General features: G+C 41.4%; 1 protein-coding gene across 1 annotated transcript in view; it reads right to left on the bottom strand.

Moving 5' to 3' along the window:
• Nucleotides 1-209: 209 nt before the first annotated feature.
• si:ch211-286b4.4 (zonadhesin) overlaps nucleotides 210-13,795 on the bottom strand; it is a 58,756-nt gene continuing 45,170 nt past the window's right edge. Inside the window, exons 60-80 of the mRNA XM_049575908.1 lie at nucleotides 13,160-13,305; nucleotides 12,503-12,630; nucleotides 12,160-12,304; nucleotides 10,970-11,102; nucleotides 10,694-10,858; nucleotides 10,466-10,592; nucleotides 10,142-10,353; nucleotides 9,870-10,032; nucleotides 9,576-9,664; nucleotides 8,058-8,218; nucleotides 7,816-7,930; nucleotides 7,099-7,295; nucleotides 6,483-6,516; nucleotides 6,247-6,393; nucleotides 5,796-6,131; nucleotides 5,532-5,629; nucleotides 5,338-5,444; nucleotides 5,162-5,241; nucleotides 3,133-3,161; nucleotides 2,903-3,034; nucleotides 210-2,481 (exon numbers count right to left, since the gene is read on the bottom strand). Of these exons, the coding sequence (XP_049431865.1) occupies nucleotides 1,930-2,481; nucleotides 2,903-3,034; nucleotides 3,133-3,161; nucleotides 5,162-5,241; nucleotides 5,338-5,444; nucleotides 5,532-5,629; nucleotides 5,796-6,131; nucleotides 6,247-6,393; nucleotides 6,483-6,516; nucleotides 7,099-7,295; nucleotides 7,816-7,930; nucleotides 8,058-8,218; nucleotides 9,576-9,664; nucleotides 9,870-10,032; nucleotides 10,142-10,353; nucleotides 10,466-10,592; nucleotides 10,694-10,858; nucleotides 10,970-11,102; nucleotides 12,160-12,304; nucleotides 12,503-12,630; nucleotides 13,160-13,305 (3,296 nt within the window). The 3' untranslated portion in view covers nucleotides 210-1,929. The remainder of the gene's footprint in view (nucleotides 2,482-2,902; nucleotides 3,035-3,132; nucleotides 3,162-5,161; nucleotides 5,242-5,337; nucleotides 5,445-5,531; nucleotides 5,630-5,795; nucleotides 6,132-6,246; nucleotides 6,394-6,482; nucleotides 6,517-7,098; nucleotides 7,296-7,815; nucleotides 7,931-8,057; nucleotides 8,219-9,575; nucleotides 9,665-9,869; nucleotides 10,033-10,141; nucleotides 10,354-10,465; nucleotides 10,593-10,693; nucleotides 10,859-10,969; nucleotides 11,103-12,159; nucleotides 12,305-12,502; nucleotides 12,631-13,159; nucleotides 13,306-13,795) is intronic.

Genomic DNA, 13,795 nt, shown 5'->3' with positions numbered 1-13,795 from the left:
ATACAAGAAACAGGATGTTTTCAGCTTCCAGGAATTGCGTAAAGATCTTTGCAACATGGTGCCGTGCATTGTCACGGCTGCAACATGAGGTCATGGCAACGGATGATGGCATGATGATGGGTCTCAGGATCTCGTTGCAATATCGCTGTGCATCCAAACTGCAGTCAATAAAATGCACCTGTGTTTGTTGTCCATAGCTCACGCCAGCCCATTCCATAACCCCTCTGCTCACAGTGCCGGCATTTGCAAACCACTTGCCCTCATGACGCCACACGCGCCGTCTGCCATCTGTCCAACACCGTGTAAACTGGGATTCATCCGTGGAGAGTACGCTTCTCTACAGTGCCAGACGCCATCGAAGCTGAGCAGTTTTCCACTCAATGGCGATGAACTGCTGTCAGGTCAAGACCCTGTTGGGGATGACGAGCATGTAGATGAGCTTCCCTCAGATGATTTTGCAGAAATTCTTCAGTTGTGCAAACCTGGTTTACATTGGTCTGCGGTGGTGAAGCTGGTTGGATGTACTGCCAAATTCACAGAAACAACACTGAAGACAACTTGCGGTTGTGAAATGAATATTCATATATATATACACACACATGGCATGGGATTTTGTGTGTGATCTCAGGTTTGATTTCAATGTTGTTTTGTGGCTCTTTTCCCTGTTAAAATGGCAACAAACAGATGGAAGTAAACACAGACCTTTTTGATTCTTCCAAACAGTTCACTCTTTTCAGATGTAAGCATTTTGTTTTTATTAAATATTCCCAACAGCTGCATTTCGTATGTAATTTTATACATCATACATAAACATATCTATGCATATAATCACACAAACAACACACAAATACAATCCTACTAAAAATAACCCTTGTTGATGTAAACAACTAGAGCAAGCATAATGTACCATTGCACATCGCCACAGAAAGATGCGCGCACACACGCACACACACACGCACACACACACACACACACACACACACACACACGGCTCCAGAGCAGCTCAGCCTGGAGTTATATGATGCCATGTCCCACAGTGAGGCAGACACACACAGGCCAGATCAGCGGCACGTAGCAGCTAATCTAACTGATAAGGCACATAATCTCAGGGAGCCACTGAACCACACCCCTCATACGCACACACACACACGTACACACTGCTACGGGGCACTGCCAGATTCAACCTGGGGGACTTGGCACAGAGCTCTAAGCTAACACTGATAGTAAGTGAAGACTTGTTCCATCTGACCTTCTGATTTGGCTCACAGCCCCCTGTAGGAATACTCACTTTCTATTATAAGAACCAGAACCCCTTGCGTCGGATAAACTATCGAACCAGAGGAAGGCAGTAGTAGTGCAGCACAGACTTCTCTAACAAGATTTAAAGTTTAGTTGCTACTTTTAGTTTCACTTGGGTGAGCTGTTGGTTATAGTCAAAGCTCACTGCAATAAAAAAAAGGGCTTAGAGAGGAACAGTTAGAGGACCTGCATGTCTGTGAAACAGAAGAAAGGTGAGAGAATTGTAGTTTAACATGAAATATTCATGAAGACATGTTGTGGGTCGTCACCTCTACAAGAGCGAGAGGTTGCTGCGGGCAGGAACACGGGAGCATAAGTATCACCTTGTGTTCATTTAGCAGAAGTTTACTGTCTTAATTAGAATATGGTAATGACCAGGACCTGTCTTAAAAGGCCTTTATTAACTCCTGACTGAGAAACTATTTGGACAACATGACAGATTGTGTCACACAGCTGCTTGTTGCCAGAGAATAATTTTGTTCAGGATCACAGATAATTAAAAAGGACACATCTTAATTGTTTTAAAGCTGGTGCGAGTTAAGACAGAGGTCAGTCAGAACATCCTTCAACAAACACGGAAGAATATTATACAGTGCACAGATAATAGAGCTATTTTGCAGAACACATTTCTCAGCATTGATCCACATTCTGATCCAGTTTCTGTTCCCACATGTCATCAATAGCTGTATGCCCAGTTGTATTTTGTATTTTGATCTGACTGCTCAGCTCCTGTTTTCCTGGGACGCTGTGATGCAAGCAGTCTTGGCTCTCCAGCATCTGGCAATCCTGCAATGTGTCAGGGTTGTTGCTCTGGACAGTGTCACTCCTCTGCTGGTCAGAAATATGACTCTCCAGTTTATAGTTACCGAGACCTCTGCTCTCTACTCTTTGTTGGCTGTGACTCTTACTAGCAAGAATACTGTCCTGCCGCTGGCCGTCAGCAGGGCTGTAGCCTTCCATGCCAGGATAACGCTCCTTCTGCCCCTGCTGAGTGGTGCTGCTGTCTGATTTCATACTGCTTCTTGTCCCGTCTTTTGACTTGTTGTCATGCTGCCGGCTCTGTCTGATGTGGCCTAATGTGATTTGGAGCTCATTGAGGCGCTGTGATACATAGCGTCTCTTCAGTTCCAGCAGGACTGTTCCATTACGACTCAGGCTCTGCATGCTTGTAGGTGTTGCCCTCTGCATGGGGATATATCACAGAGAATACATTATCCATGATTTGTGGTAAAATATATCAATGAATCCATGCACGTAGTCATAACTAATGAAGCAAATATGCAAATACAGGCACATATATTCATGCATAATGATTCATACATTTTTCTTTTTAGTCAGGGCTGAACAGGAGCAAATGAACATGAACACAGCATGATGCTTGAATGAGTCAACTAAATTTATTAATGTAATACTATGCCACCTACAGTATGTATGTAATATGTATGAAATGCTACAGTGAGTAGTGAGGAAGTAAAAATGTCAGAAATGAACTATTAACAGATTATTCTCTAAGCCCCTCACATCACAAAATTAAATTATCATGCAGATTAGTTTTCTGGATTATGTCCTCATACATGAAATGTATAGTATTCTATATAATTACCGCAGAACGGTCGCCAGCACTGTTCTCTCTCTCCTTTAGCCATGTGCTCATTTGAGCTCTCTTCTGTAGCTGCACGCTCAGCTGCAAGAAAGACTCATTCATGCGGTCAATTTCTTCTTCTATGCAGGACATCTGTGATAAAGGAAATGGTAAAGTCACGTGTGGTGCTGAGGAACAGTTACTGTTCTCTACAGTTTCAAGATAGTCTATGATTTGTAGCGGAGTGGTACCTGCATCGGTGTCCCTTTTGGTGGTAAGCCTGCAGAAAGTAAACAAGATATTTGATTGTCAGTGAAGATTCTCAGTCGTCCAGGTCATGGTAATCGTAAGTGCTATATCGTAGGCAACTGGGCTTGGTTGCGTTCTTGCGTTCAGTTCTTCCAGAACTGAAGAAGCTTCTTGGATGAGAGGCGAAACATCTTCAAGAAACGCAAGCAAGTCCAGTCGCCTACGATAAAGCACTTACGAAGATATTTGATTCTTCAAAACGTATTTTGTGGGTTCTTATGAATGCTTGCACACCCCTGTATATGTTTGACCAATAAAATCCTTTGTTCCAACTACTGCCATACCTCTAGCTCAGTTAGCTTGTAATTAAAATGGTAAATGTCTTATCAATTTGGTTTCTGCTTAGCTGAGATACAGTGAAGATGCTAATGTAGCTGATATGCACTTGCTAGTTGTATGTTGTTCAAGAAATGTTATAAGTTGGTAATGGTCTCAAACAAACAGAAGCACATGGCTGGTAATTATGCAGAATGATGTCATCGGACCAGTGGGTGCTAGCCTGTTGGACCTTAATCAAACAATCCTTCTTCCCTGGTTGGCATTATGTAATGTTCCACGCAGTAGTGATATAACAATGGTAGTGAGGGCCCTAAGAAGAACAAGCTACTCATATTTCTTGCTCCTCCAGTCCACATGTCAAAGTATCCTTGGGCAAGATACTCAATCAATCAATCAATCAATCAATCAATCAATCAATCAATCAATCAAAAAACTAAATACTGAATACTGAACCCCATATTGCTCCCGATGGCTGTTCCATTGGTTCCATTGATTGTGTTAAAGCTGTGAACGGTAGCCTCGGCCACCAGTATGTGAATTTGTGAATGTGACTCATAGCGTAAAAAGCACTTTGAGTGGTTGGAAAACACTAGAGAAGTGCTATACAAGTGCAAGTCCATTTGTCAGAACGGAGATCTGACAAATGGACCAAATGGTGTAGTCGGTAAGTTACCAAGAGGTGTAGTTCCGGGCCATTAATCTTTGAAACTGCAAGGAGAGTGTATTTTTCAGAGAAAAATGGAACTTGGAAGCAATGGGCGTTTAATTTCCGGATGAAATTGTGTGTCTGTTCTGTTTTTGTTGTGTGGAGTGGACAAAGGCACTATTTAGGAGGAAACTTTTTTTTCTTGACGATAATTTGCACCAGACCCTGTGTGCATAGTTGTCACGGGAAATCCACAGGCGAATATTCCATATTTCCGCACAACATTTTCACATCGCACTGGTAATGTCTTAGTGGAATCTGCATTGATCTATTAACACACAACTGAAACACTTAGTATATGATTATTGTGTATCTAGGAGAAGCACAGCCTCTTATTGCCTTCAGAATAGCTTCAGTGCTTATTGGCATGCTGCCATTAAAGTCATGAACTGTTTGTGTTGACTTACTGGTCCATTCTTCTGGAACAAAAGCTCTTTAGTTGATGGAAGTGAAAATCAACTTCACTCTTTTTCTTTTCAGGACTTCCGATAATGGTTTAATGATGTTCAGGCTTTGTGAATGGGGAGGAATAGAAAAGTGTCTGACTTCAATCTAAAATCACAATTAAATGTGTTTATTAGTATATATTTATATAATATGGGAACGTTATGGGTTTCACTAGATAGCCTGCGGTTATGGATTAATGGCTCCATGGCAGGAAATTGTATTCTGAAAGCATTAAACCCATCATCACCACATAAAAAAACAGTGTGCAAGACTGCTGTTCAGACCTTGATATGTTTTCCATTGATTGAAAGTCAAGAGGCTGTGCGCCAAGGTATTTTATTTGGTATTCTGACTATGGATGTCATAAATATCATGTTTATTTTTCCTAAATTAAGTAATTTAGCAATTATCCAGTCTCTAAATGGTGATATTTTCAATCACTTTTTGTTTGTTGTTGATGCATGTCTCGTGCCATTGCCATTGCAGTGATAGATGCATAGTGTCAAACTAAGGGGCTAGGGTTCAATCAGTTGTCTTACCTGTGTCTGCACCCCCAGTTGAACTCTGTTTGAGGTTTGTGATGAGCTGTTCTAATTTGAAATATTTGTATTTCTGAAGTCTAAATTGGAAAACAGGCAGAAAAGTGTTAAAATACATAATTTTGTTTAAAAGGAACATTATAAACTCTGCTGAAGGTCTTCTTTTTGTCACCAACCTGCTTGCTAATAGCTGCTGAGAGAACTGCGCTTCAGTGGGAACTGTAATGTTGAGAAATTCCTCAACCAATGCCCCATGCTGCCCATCTGAAGCGTTGAATTTTGACTGGAACAGAAAGCATAAAACAGTGATCTGTAGCCTCTCCACGCAGTATGACGGATGATGTGTGAGGCCTAAATAGCACTTACTCACCTCCGCTGTGTTCCATTTGAAAGAGAAGTTGAACAGCTGAAGGCTTAAAGCTGAAATGGCCTCGTGGAGAGCTTGCATAAAGCTCTGGGGTTTGGATCCTGGATAAAAAAAGAAAAACAAATATCATATTGTTTCCAAAGAAGATTACATACTTTGTGCTTTTTAAGGATGATTGCCAAAGCTAGTGTGCTGTATTACATGAACTGTTGCCAAACAATGACACAAGACTGGCTCTTCGGACTCTCTTCTATACTATCTGATTACCTGATGCTATGTAGGCCATGGACTGCAGAATAGTCGCGATGAAATGTCCCACGTGCTGAAGCTTTGCCTCTGACAGATAAAGGATTTGATTAGATGCATCGAAATAAAAGTCCCGTGAGCAATGTGCCAGCATATCCTTGTTAGAGGGAGACGAAGAAACAGGGATTGACTTGGCCAGCAGCAGCAGCACAGAGGGGAACAGCGGGCAGTTTGCAAGTGACTGCATCACCTGGCAGCCAAACAGGAAAACGGCAGAGTGCTGAGGTGAGAGGTTATCCAATGCAGTTGGGATAAGTTGCCCATCATGGTTATCCTGGACAGAACGCTCTGGAGCTGCTAAAACGGAGGGAAAATGCTGCATTTTAGTTTTCATATTTACCATAATTTTATGTCACATTAATTATGAGTTTAATTTATCTTTCTTAGGCCTTCTGTCATCATGCTTCTGTACCATTGTGGAGAGGCTGACTAGACTCAGCTGTGTTAAGGCTCTGTAAAGACTGTTGGATCTCCTGCAGCGTCTTGAATAGAGGTGATATGCTGACCAGCTTGGACAGGTCGTGGTCGCTTAGACAAGGAGCTGTGCTCTGTGAATGGACTGCCAAAGACAGGATCATCTCACTGGGGTGAATTACATCCTGAATGTCTCAAAAAATTCAATAAACCTTGGTCTAGATTGTTCCTTACCTGGCTCTGCTTTGGTCATATTCATTGATGAAAACTGTGTACATAAAAGACAAAATTATTGTCCAATTAATTATGTCAAGATATGCTTCAAACCACAGACTGTATATAAAGATAGACAAAGACAGCTCCCCAAAAGTGAAGCCAAAACATCTCAGTCACCCCCTGGTGGCTGGTTGCAGTACAGGTCATAAAGCCCGCCCCCTCTATGTCCATGGATGGGACATGGGCCAAACTGAAACTGAAAACTGAAAGAGCACACCAAATAAAAAATTTTCCAAAGATGTTTTCAGTCATGCTGCTGTATGTTTGAGTGTTCATTTTTCTGATAAGTTTGGTTTTAATTAGTTATTTAATGCTATAAAACAGGGAGTTTACAACAAGATTGACACCCGTGTGAGCCAACTGGTGGGCTTGCATTCAGTGGTGCTGCTCATAATTGGTTTATTGCTACTGCTCAGACTCTGGCTCCAAATGATGTCACCAGAACAAGATGGCAGCTGCTTTTTTTTTGCTGCTATTTTAGCTTCACTTCTGTACAGTGGGTGGTAAATGGAGACACGCCAGCCATCTTTATACACAGTCTATGCTACAAACACAATGAATGCCACTACAGTACCTGTGTATAGCACATGTTGGTGTCACCGGGCTGTGTGTATCCTGCTTGCGGCTCACATTCTCTGGCATCATGAGGGCCGCTGAGACAGTACAGGGGACCAGGCAAATCCTGGTTCTGCCAAGCCTCTCCTGTCAGCCTGCATAAGAGAGCTTCCACTGACCTGAGCACAGCGCCGAGTAATGCTATAGAGGCCTCAGCTGGGGTGATGGGGGTGTGCAGTGGCATGCAAGACAGAGTTTAAAGAAAAACATTTAATTAAGGATGCCAAAGTTTTCAGCCTCTGCGGAAGTGTAGTTTTCTCTCACACCACTTGAATTATAATATGCTAAAAGGTACTTATGGATTTTTTTTTTTTTGCCCAATGATGCCAAAAACCCACAAAAAATAAAATAAAACCACTTCCTCAGCTTTAATCAACACATAACCCACCATGAAACCACAATTTTGTTTTTGCACTATTTTGTTATTTTTATGCTTTGGTTCTTTGTGCTATGCTAAGCTTAACAGTAGCTTTACATTTTTAATAGACAGAGAAAGAGGTATAAATCCTCTCATCTAACTCTCAACAATAAAGTACAAGGTATTCCTTTTATCATCTTGGTTTAATGATTAGACAAGTTTGTCTTGTTTCTTCAAAAGAAGATTTTTTTCTTTGCCCATTGACTATTGCTTTGAAAAGTTTCTCTAACGAAATCTGTTCCCATCATTAAGTTTTACCTTGTGTATCTCTGCCTCCTGCACTGCTGTTAGATGGTTTATCTCTCATTGCACTGTGGACGAGCAGCTCCTTAAGAAGACTCAGTTTTTTGTGATCCATACTGTCGAAGACATTCTGAAATAAAATATACGATTTTAATTGCATTTTGTGGCACTTGAGTCTTGAATATTACATATTTTAATAGTCGATTCTTTCTTGAAATAATTATTTGATGCCTTAACTCCACCATTATAAAACTCACCTTGAGTGTTTCAGTCTGCTGACAAATATTTCTGTAAAACTCCTGTGTGTCTTTGCGGTGTCGAGCCAGTTGTGAGGCTATGTGCAGGTTCTGATCCTCTAGTTTGTCGTACAAAGTCTTCACATTTAACTCCTCCAAATCACAGCGCCCTGACAGACTTCCTAAACGAGAGCAGTAAATGTCAATAATAAAAGAAAAGGAAAAAAGTCTCATCCAAGATACTCTCCTGATGAATGGCTGCACCTTGAAATCAAAAGCTTCCTTAACTGGGCGCCATAACAATTCAGTGGAGCCTCTCTAGCTTTCTAGACAGTCCAGATGGAGCATGCAATGGATGATAAGTACTTGAATTTAAATTGCAGAGGCTAAACTAGAGAGCCAGAGATAACAGCACAAGTCATTTAAGTGTGATATTGGCCATTATTTTCTTTATCATCAATCAAATGGGGAAAGGGCTGTTAACTGCAACCTAGTCATGCGTGATGGTTTCATAATGACTCGGCCATTGGGCATTTAAACACCCTATCAAGTCGCATGAATAATGCAATGGGCACTAAGTGAGAAACATTACAGCCAACTCTATATCTAAGGTATTTCAAGCATTACCACAGAGCAGATAAAAACAATGGCAAATATATTGAAAACCAGTCAAAAGGCATTGTGAAGACTTTTCTGGGAACATTTGCAAAGACTGATTTATGGCCAGGTTATTAAACAGAAGCAGAAAAACATAAAAATGGATGAGTTAATCACATATACTGTGTATTCTTTTAGCCCTGCTGGCAGCGCGGCTCTATAGCATGGATGCATAAAGAGAATTCGATACAGCCTTGGAGACTGTTTATTCTGATGAAGCCAAAAAAGTTCAACTGCCACATATAAAGTTACCTGGACTATCAGCACTGCTTCTGTACTCTGTAAGCCCTTAGAGCAGGCACACTAGAGACTTCTGCCTGCCAAGCACTTAGCACTCTGCTAACTTGAATGGGGATAAAATGATTCATTACTGCAGTTCTTCTACACTTTCCAAATGTTATCAGACTGAATGGATCAAATTCTGATAATGAAATGAGTCATTTTGTGGGGGTTGTGACACTCAAAACAAATTAACCACTGATTTACAGACATGTCTTTGCCCATTTAAGGCAATGGGAAAAAGTCTTTTTGGGCCAAATGGCAGCACGTGACAGATGTAATTACACTGTTTGGCCACTATGAAAATTGGCTTTAAAGCCTGGCACATTACCTATGGGCCTGCTCTATGGATGGCAATGATGGGTTGTCAGGGGTTTGGTATGTCTACTACCTTGATCCAGACTGAAACAGACAGGAATTTGTCCAGCACTTTGCTTTGTGACTGAACACCAGTGAAGTCAATGACATTCCCATGCAGCCTCAGCCCTTCTTTGTGATTAGTGCTACTTGGCAAACTTCAGCATACAGTGAAACTAAACTAAGACGGTGAACATGGTAAATATTATACCTGCTTAAGCACAGAATAATAAACAGTGAGCTTACCTCCTTTTGAAATAGCGGGCTCCTCAGCTTCTGCTCCCTCTCCTACACCCCTACTGCCCAGGAAGCCACCTGGGCTTGGGACAGCTATGCTAAAACACAAATACAAAGCCACGCGCATAACATAGGTTATGCATTTTACATGGTTTATATAGAGAGGTTGACCTGATAAATGAGACAGAATATATCATTAAGGGTACATACAGGACATAGTAGCATATGTGCTACAAGGAAACCCAACATCAGTGTCCAGGATAAAATACACACACCATCACTTCTGGTGTCAAGCCAACAGACCTGTTTCCACTGCAAACACAATCCGCTGGACAGAAGGGCTTCCCGAGGCTGCGCCACTTTGGCTTAGTCCTCCACTGGGAGACAAGTTTTGTTTTGCCCGGTCGCAGAACTAGCACTGTGGTGGTCAACACCACAACAACAACCAGCAGCAGACTCAGGATCCCTACACACAGTCAGTGTCATGATAAAATAACAAGCAAACTCATTACAGCCAGGCACCTGCATGATAAAATGTTGAGTCAGCATTAATAGTGAACAGTAAGGATACACACCTGCTATCACTCCCCAGTCAGGTAGAAGGTTGAGTCTGTGCTGCTTGACAATACCGTACTTAACCAGCTGTGCCGGGGTCATGGGCTGGAAGACGGAGGCCCGAGGGTCACACTCTGTCCCCTCCTCACTGACCACAACCACAATGCTCCACTCTGGGACAGCGCTGTCAACAAATACATACTTCCCTGTCTCTAAAAACATATGGGCAAACCTGAGAAAAGGAGAGGGGCAGAGAAAAGCTTGTGGTATAGAGGGGATTTGGTCACAAAATTAGATTTCAGATAATCAACGCTTGAGGCTCCTACCTACAGATTCAACTATACCTGGTGGAGTTGAAGTTTGTCTGCTTCATGAGTATCTGCAGACGTCTGAAGGCACCAAAGTCCCAGCTGGGATTACTGTTAAACAGGTGGTCCTTCTGGTACACTGGGAAGTGGCTGAGATGGCGGTCTTCGGGATAAAAAGAAAGTTACTGCAAGATGTGTTTAAAGCAAAAGGAAATCCCACTGTCATGATGTAAAAACTAACACGAAGGTAAACAAATTCGGTACCAGTGTGGTTGATGGTGAGATGGAAAATGAGCATGTCACCAGAGGACAGACAGGCGATGGGGTTGGGGATACGAGGAAGGACAGCTAGGTTGGCATCATCATCATCCTCATCATGTCCTGTGTCTCTCTTCTTTCTGGGTCTTGTATTCAGGAGTTCCACTGGTCCTGAATAAAGGTAAATCTGTGCTCAGGGTTTAGACGATCACTTTGTTCCTTTAAATGATGCTGAATACAGACATTAAATGGTTTGGTTAAAATTATTACAAAACCAGGCACCTGTCAGAAACTGATTGATGAGCTCTGTCTGTGTGGGAATCCAACCAAACACCCCATCAGGATCGAACTGGACCAAATGGATTTTACCAATACTCGTCGCATGGATATCTGGTCCTAAAACATTCATTACAGTCTGGAAGTAAACAGACACAAGCTCAATAAGAACTGCTACTACTACATAAATTCAAGAAATAAGATGACAAGATATCGATAAGTGATTTGGAGATGTCTTCTCTCATTAAACTGATGAGGCATCCATTTGCATTTCATTGGAAAACCAATAAGAATATTTATGTCATATTGTGTTCATTGTTTGATGTGCTTTAATGTCTGTTTTAAATAGTTGTACGTTACATATTTAACTTTTGTTTCAATGGCTAGACATGAAGATTATGGTAAAAATAATGGCTGAATTTATCTCTGCTTTATGATAAAGCAGTGACCAGGTGTCAGACTGTAAGCAGATTCATCCAAGGGGACACAGCACCTAAAAAATGCAAATATAGCAATGCAACCAATAAAGGAGAGTAAATCTGGAGTTGGTTTTCACTTTCATTTTTACAAAAGAAACCAACAATCCTGCATAGTATACCTTTCAAGTGTAGATAAGGCTCTTCTACTGGAGAAAATACTATTGTGATTAAATGATATTTCACAGACAGCTGTTTAAAAATTATACAATTCATGGCCGCCAAATATCTCTAAACAGGTCTCAACCCAGTGCACACAAAACATTTACATTCATAGGCAATGAAACTACCTTAAATTATGAGACCAAGTAGATATTTTGTTTGCTAAATCCATTTTCCTGCATGGAGAAAGGCGTTCTTTATCATTTTCCCTTCGCTGTAATGCAATGATATCACCGAATGTGCAGCTGCAACACTTTTCCAGGTGTCCTGCTGAGACTCAGCCTGGCCAAGACCGTGATAAATCCCTCAGCAAGCTTTCCGCCAACTAACCCATCTAGCTACCCTACAGACCGAAAAAGTTTTTTGGCTGCATCAGTACACACGAATATAAGATTTGTGCTTATTCTTATCTGGTTGCAGCAGCTTCCAAAAATCCCTTCCTTTCATTCAAACACACATTTAGTGCAATACATGAGTAAAAGGTAAATAAGAAACCCATTATCTTGTAAGGTATAGCCAATCATCAGTTTGCCAATAGCCCTGTCACCACTCTCTTACTCTGGCCCAGACCATCTTGTCTCTTTCTTTAAGGCTGAGCAGCAGGTGTCCATCTTGCGAGATCTGGGCAGACAGCTGGGGTAGTCTGGAAAGGCAGGAAGTGTTGCAAAGCTCTTCAGCGGACACGTATCGCTCACACTGGCAGCTGGGGCATCAGGAATAGGCAGATGAGAGACAAGAGACAGAAAGACAGCATATCAGACTATTTACCAATACGAGGTAGTGCATTCTTTATTACATCTACCTTTAGTAGTTTCTACATGGTGATTTTTAGGTGTAGTAATTGATTCTGCAAGGTATTTTGAAGGACCACGTTGAATTGAAAAGTATAAAAGATATTCACATGCCCATCTCCACATCCAGACTTCCTCCATGTTGCCCACAGGTGATATTACAGGAGTGGATGGAAGGTGACACACACTCTCTGGATGCTGCCAGACGTACCTGTCCTGTGGCACACCGTCTGTTTGCCTGAAGCACACACACATACACAAACACACTGCATGTACAGACATCTAAAAGGACTTCAAACACATTGACCTTGCTGGTCGTTACATCATTCATGGCTGAAAACCAGTAGAAGAGTATTTTCCCCATCTCACAGTGTTACCTCTGAAAAAAATAATTTCAAGGCACAATCAATGCTCAACATCGAGGCAGTGATTTCCACAGGCTGATAATTCATTTGTGGTAGTCAACACCAGAGGACTTCAATAGAAGACACTTGACAGCAGGGTGCTTAGCAACTCTCCATTCACAATTTGTCTTTGAAGCTCAGCATTTTTCCAGTCAATACAACTACACAAGGACAGATCTGTCTGGCAGACTTTCAATCAACCCAAACTTTCAACTGCATTTCCCTAAAAAATGTTGAAAGGAAGACATGGCAAATTTAAACTCTGAAAAAAAGCATTTTGGATGGAAGTGAATATATTTGGATGAATTGCCCAAAGATGTGAATCACTGGAATTTTGATACAGGAACTGATTATGCTACTGACCTCAGGCTGGCAGTCCAGTTCACTGTCAGAAGTAGAGCTTTTGAAATCCAGTTCATTGTAGAAGATGAAACCAGTTCTGCACAAACATGAACCATCCGAGTGCTGGAATGCACGATTCTTACCAATACAGGTACAAGAAGAAGAACCTGAGGAAACAAGTGTGACACACGCAGATGAAAAACACTTTTTAAATTGTAAATTAACTTAAAGGGTAGCTCTAGTGTTTTTCAACCAGGACCCTATTTTCCCATGCTTTCATGTCAAAGTGACTAACAGAGACAGTGATTTTTTAGATTGTTCTCTTATGGAGCAATAGTGCTGCAGCTGGCAGTGGCAAAACAGGCTGCAATGTAATTACATGGGGCATTTGTGCACCATCAATTTACATCCACAAAAAGTGCTTGCTTTTGCCACTGACAGGCTCAAATTGTTATTTTAAGTGTCTGCCAACATTATGGAAAGGATCCCTATAGAGATAAACCTTTTTGTTCAAAAATAGAATCCTTTTTGTTAGTTAGAAACAGCCTCAAAATCACTGTCGTCAACCACCACATTCAAATAAACAGTTATTTTAGCACGTATAGAGTCAGTATATTTTCACATCCAACTGGGCGAATCAAGGATTTATTTCAACCA

The sequence above is a fragment of the Epinephelus fuscoguttatus genome, linkage group LG5, assembly GCF_011397635.1.
Source record: "Epinephelus fuscoguttatus linkage group LG5, E.fuscoguttatus.final_Chr_v1".
In the NCBI taxonomy this organism is placed as follows: domain Eukaryota; kingdom Metazoa; phylum Chordata; class Actinopteri; order Perciformes; family Serranidae; genus Epinephelus; species Epinephelus fuscoguttatus.
This window is presented reverse-complemented; position numbering and strand designations above follow the sequence as displayed.